The following is a 25,907-nucleotide window of genomic DNA, read 5'->3' as shown; positions in this document are numbered from 1 at the left end:
CAGGCTGAATTAGCCCCCACCCCCGGCCATTCATATGCTGAAGTCCTAACCCCCAGGACCTCAGAATGTGATCCTTATTTGAAGATAGAGTCTCTAGAGCTAATCAAGTTAAAATGAGGTCATTTGGTGGGTCCTAATCCAATATGAGGACTCAGAAGGGAAATCTGGACACAGAGACATGCATAGAGGGAAGACAAGAAGAGAACTGGGAGAAGACAGCTATCCACTAGCCAAGGAGACAGTCCTGGAACAGATTCTTCCCTCACAGCCTTCAGAGGGAACCAACCAACTCTACTGACACCTTGATCTTGGACCCTCAGCCTCCAGAACTGTAAGACAATATATTCCTGTCCTTTAAGCCACCTATACTATGGTATGGCTGCTCTACGAAACTAATACAGCTGGTATCATCTTAGGCAACTTACTTAACCTCTCTGAGTCTCTATTTACTATCATCAAGTGTAGATCATAATAGTACCTATCCTCACAGGGTTGCTGTGAGTTTAAATGAGTTTAATGTATGTAAACAGGGCCTGACATACAATGAGTTTTTTGTGGTGTTTTTTTTTAATATATCTTTATTGATTTCAGAGAGAGGAAGGGGGGGGAGAGAGAGAGAGAAACATCAATGATGAGAGAGTCACTGATCGGCTGCAGCCCGCAACCCGGGCATGTGCCCTGACCAGGAATCAAACCCTGATCTCCTGGATCCTAGGTCGATGCTCAACCGCTGAGCCACGCCTGGCTGGGCCAGTTCTTAATACATATTAGCTATTAGTAGTCTCAACTTTGGGTCAGGACCCATGGAAACCTAGATTGCCTTCAAAGTACACTGTATAGCAACTTAAGAGCAGCAGCGTAAGCTGAGAAATTTGGGTTCCCCCAATCTTTCCAAAACTATGGAGGTGGGATAGGAACACATTAGAAATGGCCTGGAGTCCACAAGGGAAGAGAGGCCAGGAATACGATATAACACACCGCCGTGTGCGTCACCACCTTCGGAAGGCATCCTTAGTGACCCACGTAGAAAAGGTAACATCGCCCATGAAGAATGTGTTATTTCACAGAATTGTTTATCGACCTGCATGCTTTCCTTTCCATCTAAGCTCTACTCCTGAGAAGCATACATGGTTTTCATGCAAATGATTTCAAGACTGGGATAATCACAATTTTTCCTTAAATTTCATGAGAGTATCTGCACAAAATAAAAACAAAGTCCCACTGAATTACTGGTATAACCTAAACCGTATTTACTCAATTCTTGAGAGCCAGCCTAAAACAAAAAGTGCCTTCACATGAGAGAAGCAACCTAAAAGGGCTGCTAAGCTCTACTGACAATCAGGACCTTCTGCTGAACAACTTCAGGGGGCGCCATTCACACAGAATTCAGTCCCTGGGATGAGAGCGCAGTCTCATTCTCATGAATGGCACCCCCTGGAGCTGTGTGGCACAGCCATCCAGATCACAAACCCACGTGTAAAACTGAGTGTAGCTTATGTGGTAGTACACATGCAATCAATATTAAAATAGGAAGAAGTTTTTCAAAAAATGGTAAGGTCAATTTATAAAACTTCACAATTGAGTTTACTATGCGCTATACTAAAGGAAAGGGCTCAATTCATAACAATAGCTATTACTACAAAACAAAACTTTCACTGTAGTCTAGAATTTGGTGATTGTAGGCCTTCCAAGTGATGGTCTCAGAATCCTTACAAAACTACGCAGAGTCATGACTACAAGGTAATCATTCCTTCCCATTAAGAATAAGCTCTCTGATTGTCCCCAAAAGATGGAATGAGAAGGAGTTTCCACAGGGACTTTGTATCTAAAATGTTTATGTCTTGGATTTGCAAGTATATCAATCCGATTATGTTTAATTTGGAAAAACAAACTAGAAACATTCCCTGTTCAATCCATTTTCTATACTTCTACCTGGGCATTTTTGAAAGCTTTTCCTGAAAGTCACTGATATTGATGACGATCATTTTATCATTTTATTAGTAATGACTGCTATTTTGAATTATCTATGAAATCTAGGGTTCCACTAGGTATCCGGTAGGGGTCACCCATCACCTGAAAGAGATATGGTTGTGATGGATATCTGTAACATTTGCATGTCCCATCACTTCCAGATTCTACCCCCGAAGTTCATCATGAATTCAGATGTTGAGAGTTTAAAGAACAAAGACAAGCTTTTCATCCACGCTGGCCCCTCTCTTACCTTCCTACTGAAAGGGAAGGGGTTTGCCCGAAGCTAACAAGGACAGACAAACAGTCAAACAGGGAAGAACATTCAGAGGTCATAAACTGCTATAAAACTTAAGATTAATTTATAGGTTGTGAGGGTGGGTTCCTGGAGTTTTTAAACAGTACACATAATTTCACACATATTAATTGGAAACCTGAAAGGGAAAATCACCAGGCAAAGTGGGGAGACCGAATATGGTCAATCACTACTTAGTTTAGAAGCAGTCTTTCTGCCCTCTCCCCACATGGGGTCATTTCTCCACACCTTGACTTGGAGTTTGGCAATGAAACGCTAGTGGGTGTGGCATGACCAAAGGGCTGAAGAGCCCTTGTGCAACTGTGGGGGGGGGGCTCTCTTGTGCCTCTGCCGCCTCAGTGCACAAAATAGGACTGTGCTTGTCACCTCTTTCAGAGAGGATGGGGTACAGGTAGAGCAGAGCCACTTGGCTGGGACCCGTCTGAACTGGCTGACTCCGGAGAACCTACAAACACATTAGCTAAATAAATGTTTATTGCTGTATGCCGTTGATGTTTTGGGATTGTTTGTTACCCAACTTTTTTGCAGCAAACCCTAACTGATACAACCAACAGTTTATATAGGATGTGCCAAAAAACGTATACACGCTTTAACAGCTGATAACTCACTGAATCGTCCCTCCTTTTCAGGTTTAACTGATTTGAAATAACAGGTGAGGCCAGACTAAGCTTTGAACAAAGAAAATTTATCCTAAAGTGCCACTAAACTTTTTTATGGGGACATATAAAAGATAAAAGTTTATGGTACAAAACCAACACAGTCGATGAATTGAGGGCGCACAAACACCAAACGAAATGATTCTTGATGTTTGCGATTCCACTGCTTCACATTATCAGCAGCGCCTGGACCAGAACGGTCATCAGCTTGAAAACAGGCACTGATAAAAAAAAAATATTCATTTCTGTAGGTTCTTTTACATTTTGAAAATGAACTGCATGTTAATAAACACTGACTTTATAATCATTCAAGGTATATATACATTTTTGGGGGGCACCCTGTATTTACTAAGGTCTCTTCTCAGTTGAACGAAAAAACACGTGGAGCATTTGTGTTTAATGTAAGCTCTATTTCAACCGAGGTGTAGGCTGCATCCAAACCCAGCTGGCAAGCTGGTGGCCCAATAACATGTATTATTTGACTTGCATGTCATCGGCAAACACGTGGTAAAATGTGCACGCACACGACTGCCAATATTTAGGGTAAAGTACAGATGGCACATAAAGCTGAATTTCCAGATTCCCTTGAAAATGAGATTTGGCAAGTCTGGCAGGGCCCTACATTTTTGGGGGGACAGGGAATAACATACTGCGGCTGAGCAGCGGGCTGCCTCTCCTGAGATGGGCCGCAGTCCTTAGCTTACCCCCGCGCCTAACACCTTCTAGCACCAGAGGCGTCACCTGCCCCCACACAGCAGCTGGGCTATTGCCTTCTTATCATGACCGTTAACAGAAAACATTTTATTTTTTTCTCTCGCCATGAGACCTTAACTAATTTACCAAATATCATCTTCTTAAAGCTCATCCGGCCATGACGTAAGCATGCCAGACAAGTTTATTTTTGACATCGCTCTCTCCTCGGTTGCATCTCTCAGGACTAGAACTTTCCGTCACTTCTGATTCGCTCCCACGAATCCTGACGTTCGTGTATTTAAAGGAGGCTGTGCTGCAGAGGTCACACGGAACCTCGGGAATTTCTGCCAGAATTCCTCACGGATTCCAATCTAATTTCTTTTTCTCGGTGCCAATTAAAGAAGTATTACGGCTGAAGAAGGGAAATTATTTTTGAAGTGACACGGGTGCTTTAATTTTTAATCACAAGACTAAAGAACGTTTCTGGTCAGTTTCGGCAAAGATTTATTTTTCTGTTGGGTTTAAACACGAGGGGAGGTGTCCGTTCGCAGTCCCTGCGCAGCCAGAGCTCGTCCCTTTGGGAAGTGCTGCATGCGTCTCCCATTACCTGGGAAGCACGTGGTCAGGTGCTCCATCAGCGCTTCTTGGGTGACAGGTTTTCGTGCCGAGTTCATTGCTGAGATGGCCAAGCAAAGGATTTCCCCAAGTGGAATAAACTGAGATTGACTGATGGGAGACATACTGATTGGTGATACATCACCTGCAGAAAGACAATTTTCAAGTGAGCGGCTCATTGAAAGATCCGGCCATCTGTCACTCACACACCTCGCACACCCACGCCCCTCCCATGACTCCTGCCTAGTCCCTGTATCATGAGTACGGTCACCTCCAAACACTGACGCCCTTCACACAAGCACAGCCCGTCCACTCAGGTGGAAAGACCTGCCCAGAACAGCGGAGGCTCCAGTGGCCTCGACAAACAAAACCTGCCTTTAAAACCTGAGCGCTCGTTTAAACGGACATATTACCAAAAGGCTCAAAACCGTGAGACTTTGAGAAATGATCTTGGCTTTTATTAACTTGGGGCCGATTTCTTTATTAACTGCCATCCACATCTGGACAGATGCATCTGTGGTAACTTGAGGATTCATTCATTCATTCAAATGGTGAGTGCCCTTTAGGGTCAGGTGTCTGCTGGGGGCTTGGGAACTTTAATAAGGCTCCTTCCCCAAAACACCTCAAGGAGTTTCTATTCGAGTAGAGGAGACAGACAAGTAGAGTTCAAGTGCACCAGAGGAGGCTGAACACCAAGGCTCAGGTGTGTGTGTGGGGGGGGGGGGGCTCAGAAGCAGGAAATGAGAAGTTTTGTTGAGGGTCTGCAGCCTGAATCCAGGGCTGAGGTAGGAGTGTGTGGGCGGCTGGGAGGGGAGGGGAGGTGATGGAGGGGGTGGTAGGCCCACAGGTACGTAGCAACCGTCAGAGGAAAGAGCTGGGTGCTCAAGGCCTTGATGCTATGAAGGATGGTGAGCCACAGAGGGAATTGAAGGAATGACACAGCCAGATGCGAATTCAGAAAGATGACTGTTGGCCGCATAAAGAACGGAGCAAGGGAGCAGGGAAGCGCAGATTCCATCCAGGAGGGGCTGTGGCCTCCTGCACAGGTTTGCATCTAAAAGATGCAAAGGGAGACTGGGGCTCTGGAAGAAGCAACAACAGGCAATGCACATATGTCTTCGTTCCTGCCATCTCCACGTCACAGTGTGGTGATTTTCAAGTTCTACTCTAAGACTTCCCAGCCCCCAAGAGAGGGGGAGGCTGGGAGAGCAGGAAAGTCTGCTCCTGACACCCGGGTGTCCCCTGTTTCGTACTTTGGGGTTCTGTAAGGTTTCACTTGAATAAAGGCACGACAGAAAGAGGGTGAAACCTATGAGCAGAGGAGAGTATTTGTGAGCTTCTAAGTTTATTTCCCACATGTGCTGACATCATCTCTCCTCTCCTGTTTCCTAAGCATGATTCCTCTCTTATAATCAGCTACCACGGCTAGCCAGCACCGAGACTCGGGTCAGCCTGCAGCATTAAGCAACACCATCCCCCGAAGGGGGTGGACCAGCCTCCTCACTGTCAGGCACTTAGAGCTGTGTCCAGCCCTACCCTAGTTTGATGGGAGTCCAGAGTCCCTTTGGGAAAGAATGTGAACCCTGCTTCGATGGGCTGAATGGGAAATGGTTTGATGGACGAAACCAGGCAACAGGGCCTGGGAATGAAAACCACCAGATGAGGGCGTAAGTCTAATAGGTGCACCAGACCAATCATCAGGATCCCAGAGTCAGAGGCCTCAACGCCCCCTGCCCCTAGCTCAGTTCAATGCTCCCCTCTGTCCTGCATCCCTTGGTGCTCCAATCAGCTCTGTGGAGGTGCCTTTCTCTGCCAAATGCATATGAGGAGAGTAAGATACTTTCCCCAAAACCAGAGAGAGCGAGGAGAACTGAAATTCAAAACAGGATAAGGCCAGCAGAGATAAAAATCAGCAGAAGCCAGGAACCAACCTAACTTAGAACCCACAAACTTCGGGGCCTTTGGGATGTAAGCATCATAAAGAGAAGGCCTCCGGCTAGGGAGGGGGTGGGAGTGGGGGGGACAATGGGGGAAAAAGGGGGACATTTGTAATAGTTTCAACAATAAAGATAAATTTCAAAGAGAGAGAGAGAGAAAGAGAAGGACCTGAGAGATTCATGCAAGTATCTGATGGGATAGCAGTAGGTGAAGCTAGAACACGGAACCGCAGGCCGGTCCTGTGGATATGAGTTTTGCTCACTGGCTGGCGACGCTCAGTTCATTTGGTGACTCAGAAATGGCAGAATCATGTGGCTGGACCACTTCAGTAGGCCAGTGTGCTACTCTCTGGAAGAGTAGATTTAAATATTTAAAAAACGGTTGTACCCTTAAATTCAAACAAAATCTTGTTCTAAAGCCTAATGTGTAGGAGATGGACTAGTGGGGCCGTGAATGAGGAGAGGGAGGAGTTTGGAGCTGCACCTGTTCAACTCCCCACTCCCCTTGGGGGGCCTGCAGCTCAGCCACGGCCACTCCAGAGATCTCTCCTGAGACTCCTTCCCTCCCTCCGCCTTCTTTCTGCAGGAGAGGACAGGCTTCCCGATGAGTTGCTAGGTTGGCCATGCGGACAACCTGCACAATTAAGGACTTCTCAGAAGATCCACAATACAAAATTACTAAATCTGAGTTTTTTAAATGTAGGTCTATTTTCTGATTTTGTATATGTTGCAGGGAACTTGATCTCTCTGTAAAAAAGAAATAACTATTAGCAAAATTAACTAGTTTAGGTCGTGTTTGCCCTTGTGCTTTTAGCTGAAATTATTTGTTTAGTTTAACTGCCGTCTTCTAAGCGAATGTCTTTTCGTTCATTGCAGCCACATTTAAGAGACAGCATGCTTTAAGTGTCTGGATTGCATTTGCTTTGAAAAGCAAATAATAATAAAGAATATATGCAATAACTTTTAACTCGGGATATAGGACAAAATGGAATTTGGAGGCTTTTAGTGACTATCTCCATGTCATCTCGTGTGTATACTGCACTCAGATAAATTAATTTCCACTCCCTTCCCACCCAGCCCCATCGGCAGTCCTGTTTACTCTGAGTCCAAATGCTTCCTGGATCTCTTCCCTTTGCTCCATCCCTGCTCCAAACCACCACCACCTCTGCCCTAGCCCATCAGATCAGCTGGGTGCGCAGCTTTCCCTCCTGCCCTGACACTCCCTTCTTCACAGAGCAGCCAGGCCTTCTTACAAAAGCATAAACACGCCACTCCCCGCCTAACACCCTACAGTGACTGCCAACTGCACCTAAAAGATCGGACTGTCAGCTGTCCGCTGGGACCTTCCCCACAGCTCCCCACCTGGTGTCTGAAAATCGCTCGGAGGTGTAGAAAAACCACACACACTGGAACTGGTACCAGACTCTCACCAAGCTGCTGTCTTCACTCCCTGAGAGTGGGTGGGTGCGTGTGTGCGTGTGTGCACGTGTGTGTGTCCTGGTGTACTGTCTGTCTCACCCACAAGAATATAAGCTCCTGGACAGCAGGAAACATGAGCCACGTTCCCACCACTTTCCCAGTGTGTAGAGTAATGCAGAGCTTACATCAGACACCCCATAAAAGTTTGTTGAATGAATGAATATCCATTTATAACATTATAACCCAAGAAATTTCTCAGGGTATTTAAAGGACTATGACTGTATTCATATATTTGCTCAATACCTAAAAAACAAACAAAAATTAATAAAAGACCAACTATACCTAATTTACATGCAATTTCTAAGACTCCCCTTATTACTAATAATAATTCCCCCAAATATAGCAGTTAAAATAGAAAACTAATATATGCTAAGGAATGGTTTAGGACATGCATTTAAGATCTGTACTAAAGAAATCATAGGTATCTTTCAAACAACACAACACATAATTCAAGTTTACCACAATTTTCTGTGGATCTTTTATCAGACTTGCTTAATGAGTCAACTAGTCATTGTTAAAATATAGTACCAGAAAATTCTTCCAACTGGGCCACATTCACACTCAAAGAAAACAAGGGGCTCTGATACTGCTAAAACGCTCTTGGTCATCAGAAACTACCACATTTTGCATAAACTATGAATTGCTGCTTGTCTATAATTTATAAAGTTTCCTACTGTCAGAATTAGTTCTGACACATTCGTAAAGACAACTCATCTAAAAGCTTATAGCTACTTTGTAGGCTAACAAATTCTTTCTCAACTGCAGTAATTCTGTCCGACTGCTCTAACAAGAAGGGGTAAATAGGTTGTATTTCAGCTTTATTTTCTTACAAACATCCATTTAGGTACAGTCCTCGGGGAACATTCGTCAAATCCAGGATGATTCAGATAAAACCAAGCACGGTGCCTTGGACAGAGTAAGCGTTCCATAAATTTCCAGTAAGTGAATTTAAAATGTGAGAAGACATGAAGATGTTACCACGGTAAGTACACATCTCTGCTTATAAGGGCATTTAACCTCAAATGCAAAATACCTCAGTGAATACTTGGATATTGCTTTCCTCTAGGGTGCCACTTAGCTGAGAGGCATGAGGACCGAGAGGAGTTTGCCCAGTGGTAAGGATGGAGACCATGGGAGGTGAGAGAAAACACGTGCGGAGCACAGAGCAGCATGCCGAGCCCCGGGGAAGGAGGGGGGGCTGGGCAAACTGGCACCACTGGGGCAGGCCGGTGGTGAGATGGAGAGAAAAGCAGAGGCCAGATCCTGGTTGACCAGAAGGCTTCAGTCTTATCCTAGAAGCCAGACCCTGGTTGACCAGAAGGCTTCATTCAGTCTTATCCTAGAAGCCAGATCCTGGTTGACCAGAAGGCTTCAGTCTTATCCTAGAAGCCAGATCCTGGTTGATCAGAAGGCTTCAGTCTTATCCTAGAAGCTAGACCCTGGTTGACCAGAAGGCTTCATTCAGTCTTATCCTAGAAGCCAGATCCTGGTTGACCAGAAGGCTTCAGTCTTATCCTAGAAGCCAGACCCTGGTTGACCAGAAGGCTTCAGTCTTATCCTAGAAGCTAGACCCTGGTTGACCAGAAGGCTTTGATCTTATTTTTGATGCTGATGAGGAACCATTACATGTATTTATACAGAGGAATCGCATGACATAGTTGTGTTAGAAAATCACTCTGTGCAACTGTGGGGAGCAAACCAGTGACCATGACAATCACCCAGGCAACTGACAAGAAGGGTCTGGACGACCGGCGGGAATCAGGCGTACGTTGACTTCTCTGTCTTTCACTGTCTACAGCTCGTTACCAACTCATAGCTTCCTCACTCACATACATGTTTACTATTTAAACCCCTCCCTCTTCTCCTGTCCAACTTTTGGCCAGATACTTTAGCTGGAATTATTTCAAAAAATTATCTCTCATATAATTCATCCTTTCAAGAAATACATCTGAGTGCCTATTACATACCCAATACCTTTAGGTACTCAAGCTCCAGAACTGTCCCTATCTTGGTTCTATTTGGGGGTAGGGAAACTCTACAAACCATACAGTAATAAAGCCCTGTCCTTTATGAATGCCATTTTCTTTTTCGGTCATTGAGTTCTCGGTACTCAATCTTTACATACAAGGGAGGACAACAAGACTCCTAGGATGTGACTTTCAGGACAACCTCCATGCATCCCCTCCCAAAAGATACCCATAGCTCTCCAAAAGACACCTACTCAAAAAGCAAACTTAAATCTATCTTCTTCCATCTAAAGTGCCCATCTTCGTACTAATGTATAAGGAACCACAACATAATAAATCACAACCTTGAAGTACCCCAAAGTCCATCTTCCACTTTAGCCTTCTTAATATTTTTATTTTTTGTTAATCTTCACCCAAGGATATTTTCTCCATTGATTTTAGAGAGAGTGGAAGGGAAGGGGGAGGGAGGAGAGAGAGAGAAACATCGATGTGAGAGAGACACATCAACTGGTTGCCTCCTGCACATGCCTGGACCGGGGCTGGAACATGCAGCCCAGGTATGTGCCCTTGACCAATAATTCAACCCTTGACCCTTCAGTGTGTGGGCCGATGCTCTAACCACTAAGCCACACTGGCCAGGGCTAGCCTTCTTTAAATAATCATTTTTTTCAAGCACCAGCATTCCTGTTTCTTTCTCAGTACTATTTTTCATCACAAATGTCAATTTATCCTGTCCTCTGGATTGAACAGTTACCTTTGACTCTAAGGAAGTTCATGAACCAAAGCAACCTAACTATACTTGCAAGTACATATCTGAAACTGCACTGATTTGTAATTGGGAAGTTCCCCATATGAATAGGCACTCAGGAGATGCTGTGAAAGTGCCCCGTCTCTCACAACCACGTACAATGACCACTCTGCGTCTGGCTCCTCATCTGAGACGACAGCTTGGGTGAAACGACTTCAAACATTCCTTCAGGCTCTCAAATGCTCAGATTCCACATCGAGGCAGCAGAATTCAGGCACAGAAACACAACACAGGACTCCCGTCTAGCTGCATTTCCATCTTGCTGGAGACACGATTTTAATGCTTATCCAATCTGAGGAAGTAGGCTTGAATTTTAAAAAGAATAACAAAATATGGGGCTATTAATTTTTCCCTTTTAATAAGGCTTCATAATTTGCACTTTCTAACTCAAAGTCTTGTTCAGCTTTGTTCCTCGCGACCAAAGTGAGCCTGTTTTTGTTCCCTGAACTGCCAGAATTAACACTAAAGTTAAAATTATAGATGCCAATAAAATTACCACATGCAGTAGATGCTGTGACTCATAAAAATGGTCCAACTTGCTTGTAAAATGTGCAGGCGCACAGCAACAATACAACCCTATTCCTTTCAACAAGCCAGTCACAGAACTACTAATGGGCCAAGTTTTACCTTAAATACCCCTGGGCTTGGGGAAATCCTAAGCTCTCCGAGGTTAAGTAAACAAGTTCTCTGATGCCAAGCATCAGACAAATCTTGTGTTTTACAATTTAGTTCAATTTATTAACCCCAATTTTATGTATAAATGTCGTTCGGTTCTTTTAACAGACGGCCTACTACGATAATTTTTTTAAAAGTTGTTCTAAAGAAAACACGTTCCCTTCCTCTGCGCCCTCGCAGGCGGCAACACCCTTTCAGGGCAGAGCGCGCAGCGCCCAGAGCCCACAGGCCGCTACGTTCTAAGCAGCTCTCCTGTGAAACCAAATGACTGTACTTGGCTTTCCAATGTTTGTATTTGAAATTTAAAAGAAAACTGCCACTGAAAGAAGGCACTTTTACCCATTTATGGTGTGTTTGGTTTAAATGCCACTGATCTCAGAAATTTAAGGCGGGGCCCTCATTGCAAAAGTCAGTGGAGGGACAGCGGACATAAAAAGGAATTTCAGGACATTCAGAAATTTTTTAAGAGCTTCTCTAAAGTTTGTGAACGTTTTATTTCAACCCTTGATGGGTCTCTTAAAGAAGATCCAATTCCTAAGCTATTATTTGAATAAATTATTTTAATTCGAAGGACAATGTAAGTAATACTGAAGTCAATGATGTCCGGTGTCAGCTCTGACTTACTAAGAAACTTCTAATGAGAGTAGGTCTGAGCAAGAGCCAGAGAGATGGCATAGGTTGTGCGCACCCCCCCACCCCCCCCACACACACCCCCACCCCTCTCCCCTACAGGTTATGTCTACCACATCGCCTGAATCTTTCTGTCTAACACAGAGAGGTGTCTAAGGCAGCCAGCTGAGACGACAAATCAGTCGGCTCCTTGGTTTGCAAAAGAAACCCATCATCTCCCCCAGTCTATGAGTTTCCACTCGTCACGTTAACCACTGCTCTTGCTACTGTGACTTGACCCCTGATAAACAGCTGTCATAAGATGAGCAGAGACAGACAAGTGAGAAAAAGTGGAGGCTCAGGTAGAGAAGGGCAGGCAATGGGCACTGATGGGTGAGGCCCCCTTAGCCAGGAAGCCGATGCCGCCACCACTAGGATGGTGACTGATCCCTTCTCTAATCATGACCAGCTGACACCTTTGGACCATTCTGCTACTGCAATAGATTTGTAGTTTAAAAGTTACATGCTTCAGCCCTGGCCGGTGGCTCAGTTGGGTGGAGTGTCATCCCGCGCACCAAAAGGTTGCAGGTTCGATTCCCAGTCAGGGCACATACCTAGGTTTGGGCTTGACCCCAGGTCGGGTGCACACAGGAGGCAACTGATCGATGTTTCACTCTCACATCAGTGTTCCTCTCTCACAGTGTTCCTCTCTTCTCCTTCCTCTCTCTCTGTTGAATAATCAGGTACTATGCACAGAGACGAGGCAAGGAAGACCTTGCCAACTGCCAAGATGTTTCCCATCACCAGCTGGCACCTCGCTCTCCAGTCCCTCATCCAGGGCTGAGTTAAAGCCATTTACCACCAAGGATAAAATCATGATGAAACACCAGTCCCCGCTGACAACAATTAATAAGATCTCTCTGGTATCACACCATTCTGTAAGGCGCTGGCTAACGAGTCCCTGTGAAACGCAGTGTCTTCCTTTACTTTATTAAAAGGACGCCGTGCAGAATGGAACCTAAGCTCCGATTTTACCTCTCTTCCATCCCCCCCGGATATCAGAACCCAGCCTAACGCGAGAGACATTAGATGCTCCGATTCCCATGGATGGTATCTCTCAACTACAGTTTAACGAATCAGTCTAGGATCTCCAGGGTCATTTCTGTCCCCTTTCTAAGTTACAGTCACCATAGCTGGTTTTCAAAATTGTGTCCTTTGCTTCATCAGTTTAGGAATCATAACTTAACTGGGACTGATTTATGTAAAACGCAACTGTGATAGAAGAAGGCCTAACTGAGTACAGTTGGGACATGTGTATGTCAGTGGGTCCCAAATGAACACAAAACCACGCTGAATGGTGCTACTGACTCCCCAACAACTGAACGCCCCCCACCCCTTCTGACTGCCATGGACGTGGTTACAAAAGAGCCACACGCTGTGTACAGGGATGAAACGGCACAGAGGGCAGAGCAGACACACAGAGAAAACTCCCGACTAACTGTACCTACAAGCAACCTTTCTCTCCAAAGTTCGGCACCCGAGACTACGGCAGAGGCCATGAACTTTGCCATCACAACCTTAGGTTCAGAGCCCACTCCCGCTCCTCAGGCGTTGTGTGAATTGTGGTAAATTATTTAATTTTTTTTGAGTCTTAATTTCTTCTTTTATAAAGTGTCCATAGTAATGTTTACATCACAGAGTCACTGAGGGGATTAAATGGCATAATGGATGGGAGTGCTGGCACTGTCCCTGAGACCTAATAAATATTTAATAAATGGTAGTTAGTATTGAAAACTGTCTTCCCCTTTAAAAAAAAAAAAAAAAAAGCCCGGCCGGGCGTGGCTCAGCGGTTGAGCGTCGACCTAGGATCCAGGAGATCAGGGTTCGATTCCCGGTCAGGGCACAGGCCCGGGTTGTGGGCTTGATCAATGACTCTGTCATCATTGATGTTTCTGTCTCTCTCTCCCTCTCCTTTCCTCTCTCTGAAATCAATAAAGATATATTTTTAAAAAAAAAGAAAACTGTCTTCCCCAAGGCTATCTGAATTTATTCAATATACTCTTTTATGGTGCTTGAATTTCTACCAATAGAAAAGTCATCTGGTCCTAAAAAGAAACCTGTTTTTTAAAAAAACAGAGACATCTGTGGGAGGGCCAAGAGGCCAAAGGTCTTCCTTACGTTACAATTAATTAGTTCAGTCAGACTGCTCACCTCCTGATTCTTCTCTGTGAGCACGTGCACAGAATGAATGGAATATTTTGACCGGGAGGCAGAAAAGTTAATATTTATAAGACATATAAACATACAGCATTTGGGATGTATTACCGGGCCGGTAGAAAGGGGTCTTAAAGCAAATGAGAAACATGCATCACGTGAGGACTTTGGAGAGAGAAGGGCACTAGGAGATGGGGAAACACGAGTAAAGAGTCACAAGAGTATCAAAAAAATCAAAGAACGTCGGTCTCTTTGGAAATTTTGGCTGGACCAATCTCCCCCCTAAAAAGGAAAAGGGCAACTCAGCACTTAGGTAAGTGCCGTCAGTACTGAGGACCAGCGCACCTGGAGCCGAGCAGCTCGGACAGCACCTGGGTGTCGCAGTCACCTGGGTCCTCGCGTCCAAGGAAAACGTCCGGCAGGATTAAATACGGCATCTCCCACACGGTTTGGGAATTACCACACTCCGTACTCGGGCATGGCCTGCCCAGTACGATCCCTCCTGACTCGGGAAGCCATGACGAAGGTCCACGGCTGAGGGCTGGCCGCAGCGTGTCCCTGACAGCGCTGACAACCCTCTACCAGCGGCAGAGGCGCCGCCCGCGAGCCCGTCTCGGGGGCAAGCACGCGCCTGCCCACGGGGACGCGCGCAGCTGCCCCACGGAGGCTTTTACAATGAACAACACAGGTCACTCTCACCCTTTCTTACAAAGAAACACTTTTCAAACCGCCTCTCCTCCTGATCAACTAGTTACTGAGGGCTTCCCGTGCGTAGGGAACTCGGGAACTCGAGGAGATGTGAAATGTAGGGAAAGGCATAAATCGTGACCCCTGCCTTCAGTGAGCTTCAACTTGGGTGGGGAAACAGGATATAAATGGGTGAGAAGAGAAGCAATTGTACTGTGTTCGAATCACTGTTTTAAATGCCCTCAGAAGACACATAACAAGAAAATACATGAGTGACCAGCAAGTTAATTCCATCATAAAAATTTATTAATATGTAATTATACATATAGGTATATGTATATGTATATATACACACATATATATATATGTGGTCCCCAAAATATGCATACACACTTTGAATAATTATTAATTCCAATGGGTTAAATCTGAAAAGAAACACCAATTGAGCTGTTAAAGTATGTATACTTTTGGGGGGACACCCTGTATATATATACAAATAAAGAGAAATTAACGCTATCAGAGGGCTAAAAAAGGACCTCCAGTTGGGAGTAACCAGGGAAGGACTACTTTGTGTGGGAAGGAGACTTTGAATAGGGTCCTTGAGGATGAGTAGAATTGGTCGGGGTGGGGCCATGATATAATTATATTCTCAACATATTATGCTTGTATTTTTCCTGACCACACATCCTTGGAAATGGAGCCCACATCCTCAGCTTTGCTGTGAAGACGCCAAGTGCGGTGCCCGAGGAAGAGCCATCGCCGCCGCCGAGGAAGGACGCTGCTTCCCCTCCTCCCACGGGAGGGTGGTTAGGGGATGAGATGGGAGCGAAGAGGAAGAGATGCTCTGGGAGCCCAGCGATACACACTCTGCATCATGTTCCAGTGTTCTCATTATTATTGCAAAGTACGTAAGGGCTTTAACGCTCTCAGAAATGTCTTTAATAAAAAAGTGCCAAAGCTATAAATTTGATGGGGTGGTAACACCATGCTTCTAGATGGGCCAAGTTTCACTTCGGAAACAGAGCCTGCAATCTACTTGTGAGGGCCGCACTTTGGCATCTCACTATTCAAAAAAATTGAAATAAAATTCATTAAAAAGCTTTTGTGTGAAAAGCCCATGGATGTTGTAAGAAAACAGCGCTGCTGCAATCTGAACCCTCCGGCAGACATGGATGAAATACCCCCGCTTTCTTAGGGGTTAAACAGCAGCCTCGATGCGATGGCAGTAACGTCGGAAACAGTCCTGAGCAGATAAATCAGGCATTCCTGGATTTTAGTACATTGTGAGCAGGTTCACAGGCCAAATCACACAGCGCATTTCAGAGGCTAGATTAATGGAGAAGAAAACATTTCCAATAATATTTACGAAATGCCTCCCATCAGAGGAGGGAAGAGATACTACAGCTGATGGGAATCTGAAGCAGTTTGATGATTTCCTCTGTGAACATCCCACAGCTGCCTGACTTCCCAGTTCTGAGGTGTCCCTCTGGGAAGCACCACGCTGGCTGGAGAGGCTGCATCTGGAGGGCGGCCTACAGGGGGCATTTGGACTGCTCCAGACTGAGGGTGCGGGAGATTATAGCAGCGAGACCACTTCTCAGAGGACAGTGCACCCTCCTCAAAGGGGCTGTAGGCATTTTACCGTATTTCTTCGCACACGACAACTCTTGAAAGAAAAGCAGGGGCAACCTACCTGACCCTTTCTGGACTGGCTCCATCCCCCAGGTAGCTTTGGCGCTAAAGCCTGGCGCATGCTAGGGGTTTGCATCCAGGCGCAAGAAGGAGCCAGTGACAGAAACGGACGTCCTAGAATCTGGAATAAGAAGAAACAGTAAACTTGCGAGTAATAACATCCGAAATGAGCATTTCAGATTGGCTGCTGGGGGCACGTGGAGCACGACAGGAAGCTGGTACTTTACCTGCGTAGGTCTACTTTTAAAAAATGAGTTCCAGGACTCTCAGCTCTTCTTACAATTCAGGGCTGGAGATAGGGTACCGGTTCAGTTCAAAAGCACCTTCAACAGACTGTGTGCATGGACTTGGCTGGTGACAGTTTTAGGGAATAAAATCCTCTGTACCATCCTTTTATCCTATTTGCATGGCACGGCGGGAGTCTGTCCCATGCCGAGCCCACAGATCACAGCCCCTGCGCCGAGCCAGCATCCCACTGCAGAGCCTGGGGAATCTGCAGTGTCACTCCTCTTCTGCCTGGCTCTCTGCAAAGTGAAGTCATCCGGATGGATCAGCCAACCTGACTTCTCACTACCCTGCCCAGAATCCTTTGTGAACTGGAATGAGTCATCGCTCCAAGAAAAGCTCCGGCCTCTGGTGTGTGCAGGCTCCTTTGTCTGTGCGCTGCGGGGACACGGGGCTGGGAATGCACCCCAGGCCCAGGGCTGCATGGGGCATGTCCTCCGCTCCAAGGGGCCCAGGTCCCCTCGCATGCATTATTCGCACCGACTCTTATTTTTCTAATCATTAAAACAGGGAAAAGGGCACATACCTCCGGAAGCTTGAAGGGAAAAAACACACATTAAAATTGCTCTAGCGTCATATACTCACCAGTCTGTAATGATAGACCTAACACATTCTCTCTCTCTCTCTCTCTCTCAAGCCTGGCTTTTCATTGTAATGAAGGACGACTCTCCCTCCCGTGTGTGCCAGGCGGCTCTACTGTGCACTGGCTCAAAGTTTAGCTGCAGTGAGCCATTTGTCATGAATTCCAGTTGCGTGCAAGTCCTTGCAAGCCTGGGTCTATGGCAGCCGCCCGCACAGCCGGCAGGCTCGGGCAGCCCCGCCACTTCGGCCCCGCGCCGAGGGGAGCGCGGGAATGAGGTCACTATGTCAGGAGCTGCTCGCGGACGCTCCCTGAGCTCACGGCACCCTGAAGCCCACGGGGGCACGAGTCACAGGGCTTTTTTATATCGCTGCTTCATCTGCCTTTAAAAAAATTCTATGTTTAAGATCAGTAAGGCAAAAAATAAAAATAAATCCATCATACATCTGTGTAGAAACGCCCCTTCGCTGCACTGTTTGTACCTCAGCGCTCTCATTATTTGCTCCACACCGAACAACTCCTGCATATACACGTGTGCATACTGTATTTACACACACACACAAGGCACTTCTCGAGGCAGGACACAGAGAAAACGATGTGCCTCTATGCGGAGCACAAGAAATAACCCAAACACCTCAGGAGGAAAAGGGGGGTGGGAGTTGGGAGAGAGGAGGTAACGACAGAAATATCAGCAGTCACATTAAAACCAGAGAAAAATGGAGTCCGAGAGGAAAAGATTAACCCAGAAAGAAATGAATTCTGGTGTGTTAGTAATAACACTGCCCAAACTCCCCCAAACGAAATAACACCAAAGGAGGCGCCTCTCACTGTCTCCATTCGGGAACCAAAGAGAGAGCGGTAAATTAACCGGTACTCAGAAGCTAAACAGATTTGGGTAGCAGCTGATATTTGTACAGCCAGTTCTCCCACAGCCTCACGAACACAGTAGCTAAGTTACGATGAATGCAAAGTGCAGGGCACAGCCAGAGCTGGGAAGAGCAAAAACGTAGCAGCCGTCTCAGTAAGACTGTCCCAAGCCTCCCCCAAGCTAGAATCCCACCAGATCGTACCCTCCCCTAACTGCTGGCACCGGGCCTGTCTTCAGGCCCCTCCTCCCACAGAGCTCTGGTGTCATCCAAGCCAGTGCACACCCTCCTGTGTAACCCTACACAGTGAGTCCCACTCCACTCTCGGAAAGCTGAGAAAATGCACAACCCCCTTCTGCCTGCGATACCTACAAATAATAGCCCAGTCCCTACGGTCCAAGTCATCTCCTCTAGTTGCACACAGATGGGACACTTAGAAGGAAGCAGCACGCACTCTCTACGTCCATTCATTGATCAACTGACGGCACATTTGGTCTCAACGTTATTAAATAATGCTTCGTCAGCTCCTGCAACTCTGACACTTTCAGATCCTTTGCCCTGTTGGCTCCCTCTCTGGTATATCGATTTCTCTCTTCAAATGTGGTATGAAGAACCGGCTATCTTCCAGCTGAGCTCCACCCACGGCCCTGCCCCCTCCCTGGTTCTGGACTCTCTTTCACACCGTCTAAGACCACAGTGGGTTATTGGCTATTGCATCACACTGTCAACCCCCAGACTTCTTCATGTGAACTGCTGTGAACTCAGGTCTCACCTGTGCACTTAAAAAAAAACACCTCACCAATAAAACCTTGTATGTTTTTTCAGAAATGGTTTGTTCTTGACTCTCCCTTCCGTATGATTGTCTCTCTTCTGCTGTGCTGTCTAGGTTCCCATCCATCCTGTAGACTGAGCCCACGGCCCAGCACTAGGCCCCTACCCCGGCAGCTCAGCTTCACTCGACTCTATTGGAGCTTGGTTGTGTCGTTAGTTATAAATCCACCTAAAGCCACCTCACTCAGTCCATTCCTGCCGGGCACTGCCTGATGGCCGCCAGGTCAGAGAGTATGCCCACCAAACACCTGCACCCTAGGAATGCGGCGACGTCGCTATGTAACAAACGGATCAGAGATGAGCATCTGAACAGAGGTATCTTTGGCTCTGGCAAAGTAAGAACCTCTGGGGAAGCTCTAAGTCATTGGACCACTTCTTGATAGCTAAAAACTCAAGTTTCCTCTATGATACAGGAAAGGTTAAATAAGTGGATAAAGGAAAACAGCAAACACTCATACAAAAGGGATGGAAAAAATACAAAGAAAATATATTCGAACTTTCTAATAAACGAACACGGCGCTTCTGTCTATTTATAGACCTACCACACACATATACCGAAACTCATCTAAATTTTACAAGGACCCAATAAGGTAAGTACCATTCATTATTACCCCCATTTAAAAAAGAGGTCACTGCCTTCCTCAAGCTCCCACAACTGTTAAGTGTCTGAGGCAGGAGGCCCCAGAGTCTGTACTTTCTATTTTTTAAATCTTCACCCGAGGATATGTTTATTGACTTGCGAGAGAAGGGGGGGGGGGGAGAGACATATATCGGCTGTCTCCTGCCACAACCTAGGTATGTGCCTTGACCAGGAATTGAACCTACAACCTTTTGGTGGATGGGAAGATGCTTCAACCAACTGAGCCACCTGGCCAGGGCCAGAGTCTGTGCTTTTAACTACCATCCATACTGCTTCTTGACTATTACAGTAAATAACCACTAGAAACAATTTTTTAAAACCTGTAGCTCAATTTTGACATTTAAATTGAAACCCATTCACTCTGTCAGCACGTGAGGCCAGTGAGGTTAGGTTCCCAGGCTCTGTCCCTTTAGTGGCAGTTTGCCCAGTTCTCCTGCCCTCCAGCCTCAAGCCACAGACTACGGCTAAGTGATCATGTAAATGAGTATAATTGACCAGTCAAAACCATAACCATAAGCTGGTGTTGCGGTCTTACCAACAGCAAGATGACTTTTCTGATGGATACCTATTAGCGCAACACAGAAATGAAGGTGAGAAAGACACTGCTGTTTCAGGGAGCAGTCTGCGATGGACAGAGGAGCTCAAGAATCAACGACAGCCGTAATCAGCAGTCCTCCTCCTCTCCCTGGTGCCTCTTGCTCCTCTGAATAACAGCTTCAGTGTTACAAACATGATAGATTTACAAACATCATAGAGAATATTGCAGAGGTGGTGTGCTCAGTTGGTGAGCTGTGGGCAGAGGCTGTGCTTGGCACTTGGCTGGTCCCCGGGCACAAGGTTAAGTAGCAGCAACACACAGTGACACAGTCATTCAGGGTCTTAAAAAAATGTTTTCAGTACTAATGCTGTAGCCCAATCTTAGAGCTACTGTACTTGATACAGCAGAGAGCAATAAAAACCCTTAAATCAATTAAAAATATTCACTGGGAGCCCAATTGCAAATGCGTAAGACAGTTGAGATAATGCAGAACATGTACATTGTTACACGCAAACTTTAACATGAACCAATGACACAGTCTCTACTCTCATGAAGCTTATAATGCAATTGAGGAGCTAAGGTACTCACACAGAAATAGTGCAAAGAATACAAGACAGTGCTTGTGAACAGGGAGGAACAGGTAACAGGCACCCCTAAGAATTCAGGAGAAAGAACCTGAGCTGAAACAGGGAGGAGTGGCTTCAAGGGAAAGGCAAAGTTAACCTAGAATCTGGAGAGGTGAGAGAAAAGAGAAAGGGCATACCACAGGGTAGACCATGAGCTCCATGGAGAGAGGGATTTTTGTGCTTTGTGTTTACGGATGTATTCCTGAAAAGCGCCCAGCCAGTGGTAGGCACTAAATGAATATGTGTCAAGTGAATGAATGAGTGAGTGAATGACTTGGACAAAGAAAGAATGAACCAAGGTATGGGGGTATTGATGGGAAAGGGGTTGAGGAAACATGAGCTGGGCCTGCCTGGGGCAGACGGTTCATACTGGGGAGTTGAGGGAGAGGAGGCAAGAAGGGCGGCCTGACAGCAGATTAAGAACAGTCTTTAATGGATAAGAAAATGACCCACCTTATATTTGCAAATGAACTTCACTTGGCATTAGTTAATCTCCTCCCTAAGAAGCATTATACCCCTACATGAACCCCGTGTTCTCCAAAAACAAGTATTTATAAGCTTATGGCAGCTCGTGTTGACTATGTGGTCAGATGTTGCTTCCCCCAGGGGCTTCTCTGCCCCCATCACCTCGCAGAAGTCTGTGATGCCAAGACTCTCTCCCCTTTGCAAAAATGTAGCAATAGGGGAGGAAAAATAATCTTAATCTGTCCCAATACCAAACCTACCCTAATTCAAAGTAGTTCAAGTCAACAAACATATACTAGATACAACGTGTAAGACACGCTGCTTGCTGCTGAGGTCAGAATAAAGATGAGGCAGTCACAGCATCTGTCCTCAGTTCTGCATCAGTATCTGAGTCACTCTGTGAGTCATTCGAGGGAAAGAGTACCAAGAGAACAAAAAAAGAGGGTTATACGAGAGAGGGTGAGGAAACGTGGGGGACACTGGCCAGCACTTCAGGAAGGATGCGCAGTTGAGGCGGGCCCCAAAGGTGGGCAAGGGGGAGGGAGAGAAAAGTTGGGGTGTCTTTCGGCAGCGAAGCAGCGTGCAGAGACAGTGTGGGTGAGAGCACAGGCGCTCTGGGGGAGGGCCGGTGGTCACCGAGCTTGGCCAGCATGGTCGGACACATGAAGGAGACGGCAGAGGGTAAGCCGAAGACTCGGTCAGGCTGACAGAAGATTTTGGAGAACGTGAAATTGTAGGAGAAAGGCATTCAGGGTGTTTACAAGGGTAGTGATGCTAAGGAGGCTGAAAGTTTAGGTTACTCTGGCAACAGGGTCCAGGATGCATCGAAAGAGAGAAGGTAATTAATTATGGGGACAAGGAAGGAGCCTATTGTGAGACCCTAAACAAGATGCAGAGAGGAGCTCGGGGATAGGAAATGCGTTTCTGTTTCACGGAGGGGCTGTCCAAAATTTCCAGCATGAAATAAGAGGGTGCAATCAGAAATTCACTTAGAGAAGTATCACGTACACCTATGCTGCTTGCCCATAATCTACTCAAAAGACTGTCTGTGCCGTGGGGAGGGTAACATTCAGAGTAGTGCCCGGGGTAGACGAGTAGTTCAAGGTGAGACACAAAGTGAGGAGGAGAAGTCCTTTGAACAGAACCCCTGGGCACCAACAACAGATCAGACTTTCCTGGTTGCAGGAAAGCTGATAAAAAGGCACAAATTAAAAATTCAACAGAAGTGGTTTTTAAAAGAAACAAAAACAGAAAGTTCCAAAGTTTTCAAGGCCTTAACAGCCCAGGATTTACGAAGTTAAGTGCATTTCTGTTATAAGAAATAATTTCAATTACAGTTGAATTAGATGCAACAGGTGTAGACTAGGAAACTAAATACGTAAAGACAAACTACACCTGGTATCCATACAGGTATCAGAGAGCATCGATATGAACACGGAGTGAAGAGCAGGGCTGTTCCTTTACTCACTAAAATTCTCAAAAGTGTTTGGATCGGATCAGTTCTCACAGGGTTGGGAACATAGAATCATGACATTTTAGAGCTGCAGGAGACACTGGAAGTCATCTAGTATGATATTATTTGAAGATAATCCCAGGGTCTAAATGGGGAAGCTGACTTGCCCAAGGTCGCAAAGAGCTCTTCGCAAAGCCAGACCCGGCACCCAGATCTCCCGGATCTCGGTGCGGACGTCTTTCTGTTGCTCCACAGGCCTTATGAAACTTACTAGAAGAAAATTAAACTCGAACGCTTCTCCAGATGCACTTCGGATAAGATATTACACATTAAGCAGGCAGATGTCCAATTTTCCACACTGCGCTTGCTATGATATAAATTATTCTTCTACCCGGGTTCCTCTAATCAATGTCCAAGGAAGTCAAGGGAGGAAAAGATTAAAGTGAGAAAAACTGGAGAACCTGTGAGTTTTCAGTTAAAAAGACAGACTTTAAATTTGAAGTTTTTATAGTAAACAATAAGGAAACTGGGAAAGCATAGGAAACTGAGATGTCACTCGTCTCCATTATAACTGCATTACAATGGCATTTGGATTTCTGGATGCTTCCTTCCTGACCTCCTGGGTGAAAACACCACTGAGTGTGTCTCAGGCATTTCTACTTAGTATTTCCCACTGTGGAGGGCAGAGATGGTTATGTCTGCGGAAGCCCAGAAAAAAAAGATTCTGTTTCCAAGTGTCTCTGGACACTATACATATTAGACTCTGTAACATGCTGCTTTTTGTCTTAATAGCAAAATTTTTAAAAACTGTTTCTATTGACTATCATTCAACACTGCTTTCCAAACTTTACACGTGAACTGACCCTGCAGGCAGACCGTCCACGTTGATCGCGAGGTTGTATAAACCCGCAGCGTGAGGCCCAGTCCCTGGAGGCAAATATGCCCCCGATCTGAGAAGCAACAACAAACATCTGAAAACACACTTGAAAGCGGCGTTTCCCGATTAGTTTTCAAAGTTATGGTCAGTATCCCTGTAGCTTTAGAGGTAGACCATTACTGAGTCCTAGGAGCTCTTTTGGCTGGAATTAGTTAGAAGGTCAAGGGGCAGAGAAACTGAATTACTTTATCACCGGCTTACGTAATTATGGCCAAGTTATCCTCTCTGTGGGTTGCATTCCAACTCTGCAAGATGAAATCAGGAAAAAACTGTATGCTGCCAAGGCTGCCATATTTTTACAAAGGAGACATATCTATAGAACTAACCTCTGACCTCAAGATGCTTCCAATTAACTAAGGAATGAAAGTAAACACACGTGAAAAGAAGGTATCACAATATTTTCCCAAAAAACTATGAATACAAGGGAAAACTTACTGCAAACTAAGTCCAGACGGTAAAGAAAAGAAATACTGGCCAAACATTTGCAGCCCAGCGCTGGCCTCGGTGCGCCTGGGCTGCCCTGGCATCTCCCACAGGCCCCAGCAGAGCCCGGTTGGGAGGGACAAGCCTCCAGCCCAACATGCTCCAGGGCAGCGGAGGGACCTGCCGAGCGCTGCTTCCCCGACACTTCAACAGGCCCTGGCCTGACCCCTCATGTCTACTCTGCTTCTATTTCCACCGACGAGAAAGCGACCAGGATTCAGACTGTATTTCCAGTACCCAAAACAGTGGTGAAAACAGTGGTTTCGGCCCTTCAAACGGTCAAATAATTGTCAACTCCAAAACCCCACATGCTTCAGGCTTTCATTTCCTCCACATGTTCGTTCTCACCAGCTTGTCATCTGCTAACCTCTCGCTGGCGCTGGGCCGGTCCTCAGCGTCACCTTCATACATCATCCCACGGAAGTGGGCTCACACATCTGTATCAACGGAGTGTTTATAAAACCAGGGGGCAGGAAACTGTAACGTCCCGATGTCAAAAAATACAAACCAGTCCTATTCTCCTTTGTCTCTCTCTAATGAATGGATGGAAAATGAACTTCTTTGCCGTCTAGGATCACAGTGATTATACAAGCCCCTATATTTGCTCTGTCCAATACAGTAGCCATTAGGCATGCATGGCTATTTAACTTGAAGTCAATTTATATTAAGTCAAATTAAATTTTTAGTTCCTCTCTTCCAAGTGCTCAACAGCTACATGGTCTTTACCGTATTGGGCACAGCGTATACAGGGTGGGGGAAAAGTAGGTTTATAGTTGGTCATATGGAAAATAATACGATAATTAATAAATAATAATACAAGAATAAACTCTGTTTTTCGAGTACTCACAGCTGTAAACTTACTTTTGCCCCACCCTGGATAGAACATTTCCATTACCTCAGAAAGTTCCATTGGACAGCACCAATCTAGTTAATCAATAAGCAATCACAAGAACATCAGGCACCGTTCGCTTTGACCATGAAAATCTATAATTTTTTTAACATAATTTTAGAAATTAACGCATACAAAATCAAGGCCTTTCTTGAGGCAGGTTCTGTGAGCTTTAACACATATGTAGATTTGTGTAACCACCACCCCAATCAGGATGGCGTCACACAGAACAGTTCTACCATCCCCAAAACTCCATGATGCTCCTTACAAACCCCTAGTCCCTGCAAACAACTGAGATGCTCCTTGACCCTACTGTTCTGTCTTCTCCAGAATGTCGCCTAAATAGAATCATACAGTACATAACCTTTTTATTTTATTTCATTTTCCCCATCACCATTTATCCCCTCTATGGTCTCTTCCACCTTTACCCAACCCCCTTCCCCCACTGCCATTACCACACTGTGGTCCATATCCATGAATTCTCTTTTTCCCCCTTTTTCTCAATCCCACCTCCCCCAACCTCCCCCTTCCCCTCCCCGTGCACACACACGCGCGCACACACACACACACACACACACACACACACACACACCCCCCCCCACCAGAGCTGTCTGTCTGCTCTCTATCTATGAGTCTGTCTCTATTTTGCTTGGTAGTTCAGTCTGTTCATTAAATTCCACATGAGTGAAATGACATGGTTACAGAATGTACCCTTTCGAGACTGGCTTCTTTCACCGAGCACAGCGCTACTGAAATTCTTCATGGTTCACATACTTGGAGCGGGACTGCTGGGTCATACGGTCAGGGTGGTTTTATCTTTATAAGATAAGAGACCACCAAACCATTTTTCCAGATGGGTTGTACAGTTTTTGCAATCCAATCAGCAATGTAGTTCTAGGAGCTCTTTTGTTTATTTCTTGGGATTCTCTATGTAATCAATCATGTTGTCTGCAAATAGGGACCGTTTATTATAATTTGTAAGCCTTTTGGTTCTTTTT

The 25,907-nt window shown here is 45.7% G+C and overlaps 1 protein-coding gene across 9 annotated transcripts in view; it reads right to left on the bottom strand.

Moving 5' to 3' along the window:
* STOX2 (storkhead box 2) overlaps positions 1–25,907 on the bottom strand; it is a gene marked incomplete at its 3' end in the record, with an annotated part of 178,495 nt that overhangs the window by 17,195 nt on the left and 135,393 nt on the right. For 7 of the 9 annotated variants that reach the window (XR_013998189.1, XM_081128763.1, XM_081128760.1 and 4 more), the window contains one exon: positions 4,241–4,393. The exons of 1 other annotated variant lie outside the window; for it this stretch is intronic. Coding sequence is in view for 7 of the 8 variants with exons in the window: in XM_081128763.1 (XP_080984889.1) it covers positions 4,241–4,393 (153 nt within the window). Of the gene's footprint in view, positions 1–4,240; positions 4,394–16,317; positions 16,355–25,907 lie in introns of those variants that run through there. One more of the 9 variants, XM_081128764.1, reaches the window with a different exon arrangement.

The sequence above is a fragment of the Miniopterus schreibersii genome, assembly GCF_964146895.1.
Source record: "Miniopterus schreibersii genome assembly, chromosome: 2".
In the NCBI taxonomy this organism is placed as follows: Eukaryota; Metazoa; Chordata; class Mammalia; order Chiroptera; family Miniopteridae; genus Miniopterus; species Miniopterus schreibersii.
The sequence above is the reverse complement of the archived record's forward strand: the minus strand, read 5'-3'. Positions and strand labels throughout refer to the sequence as shown.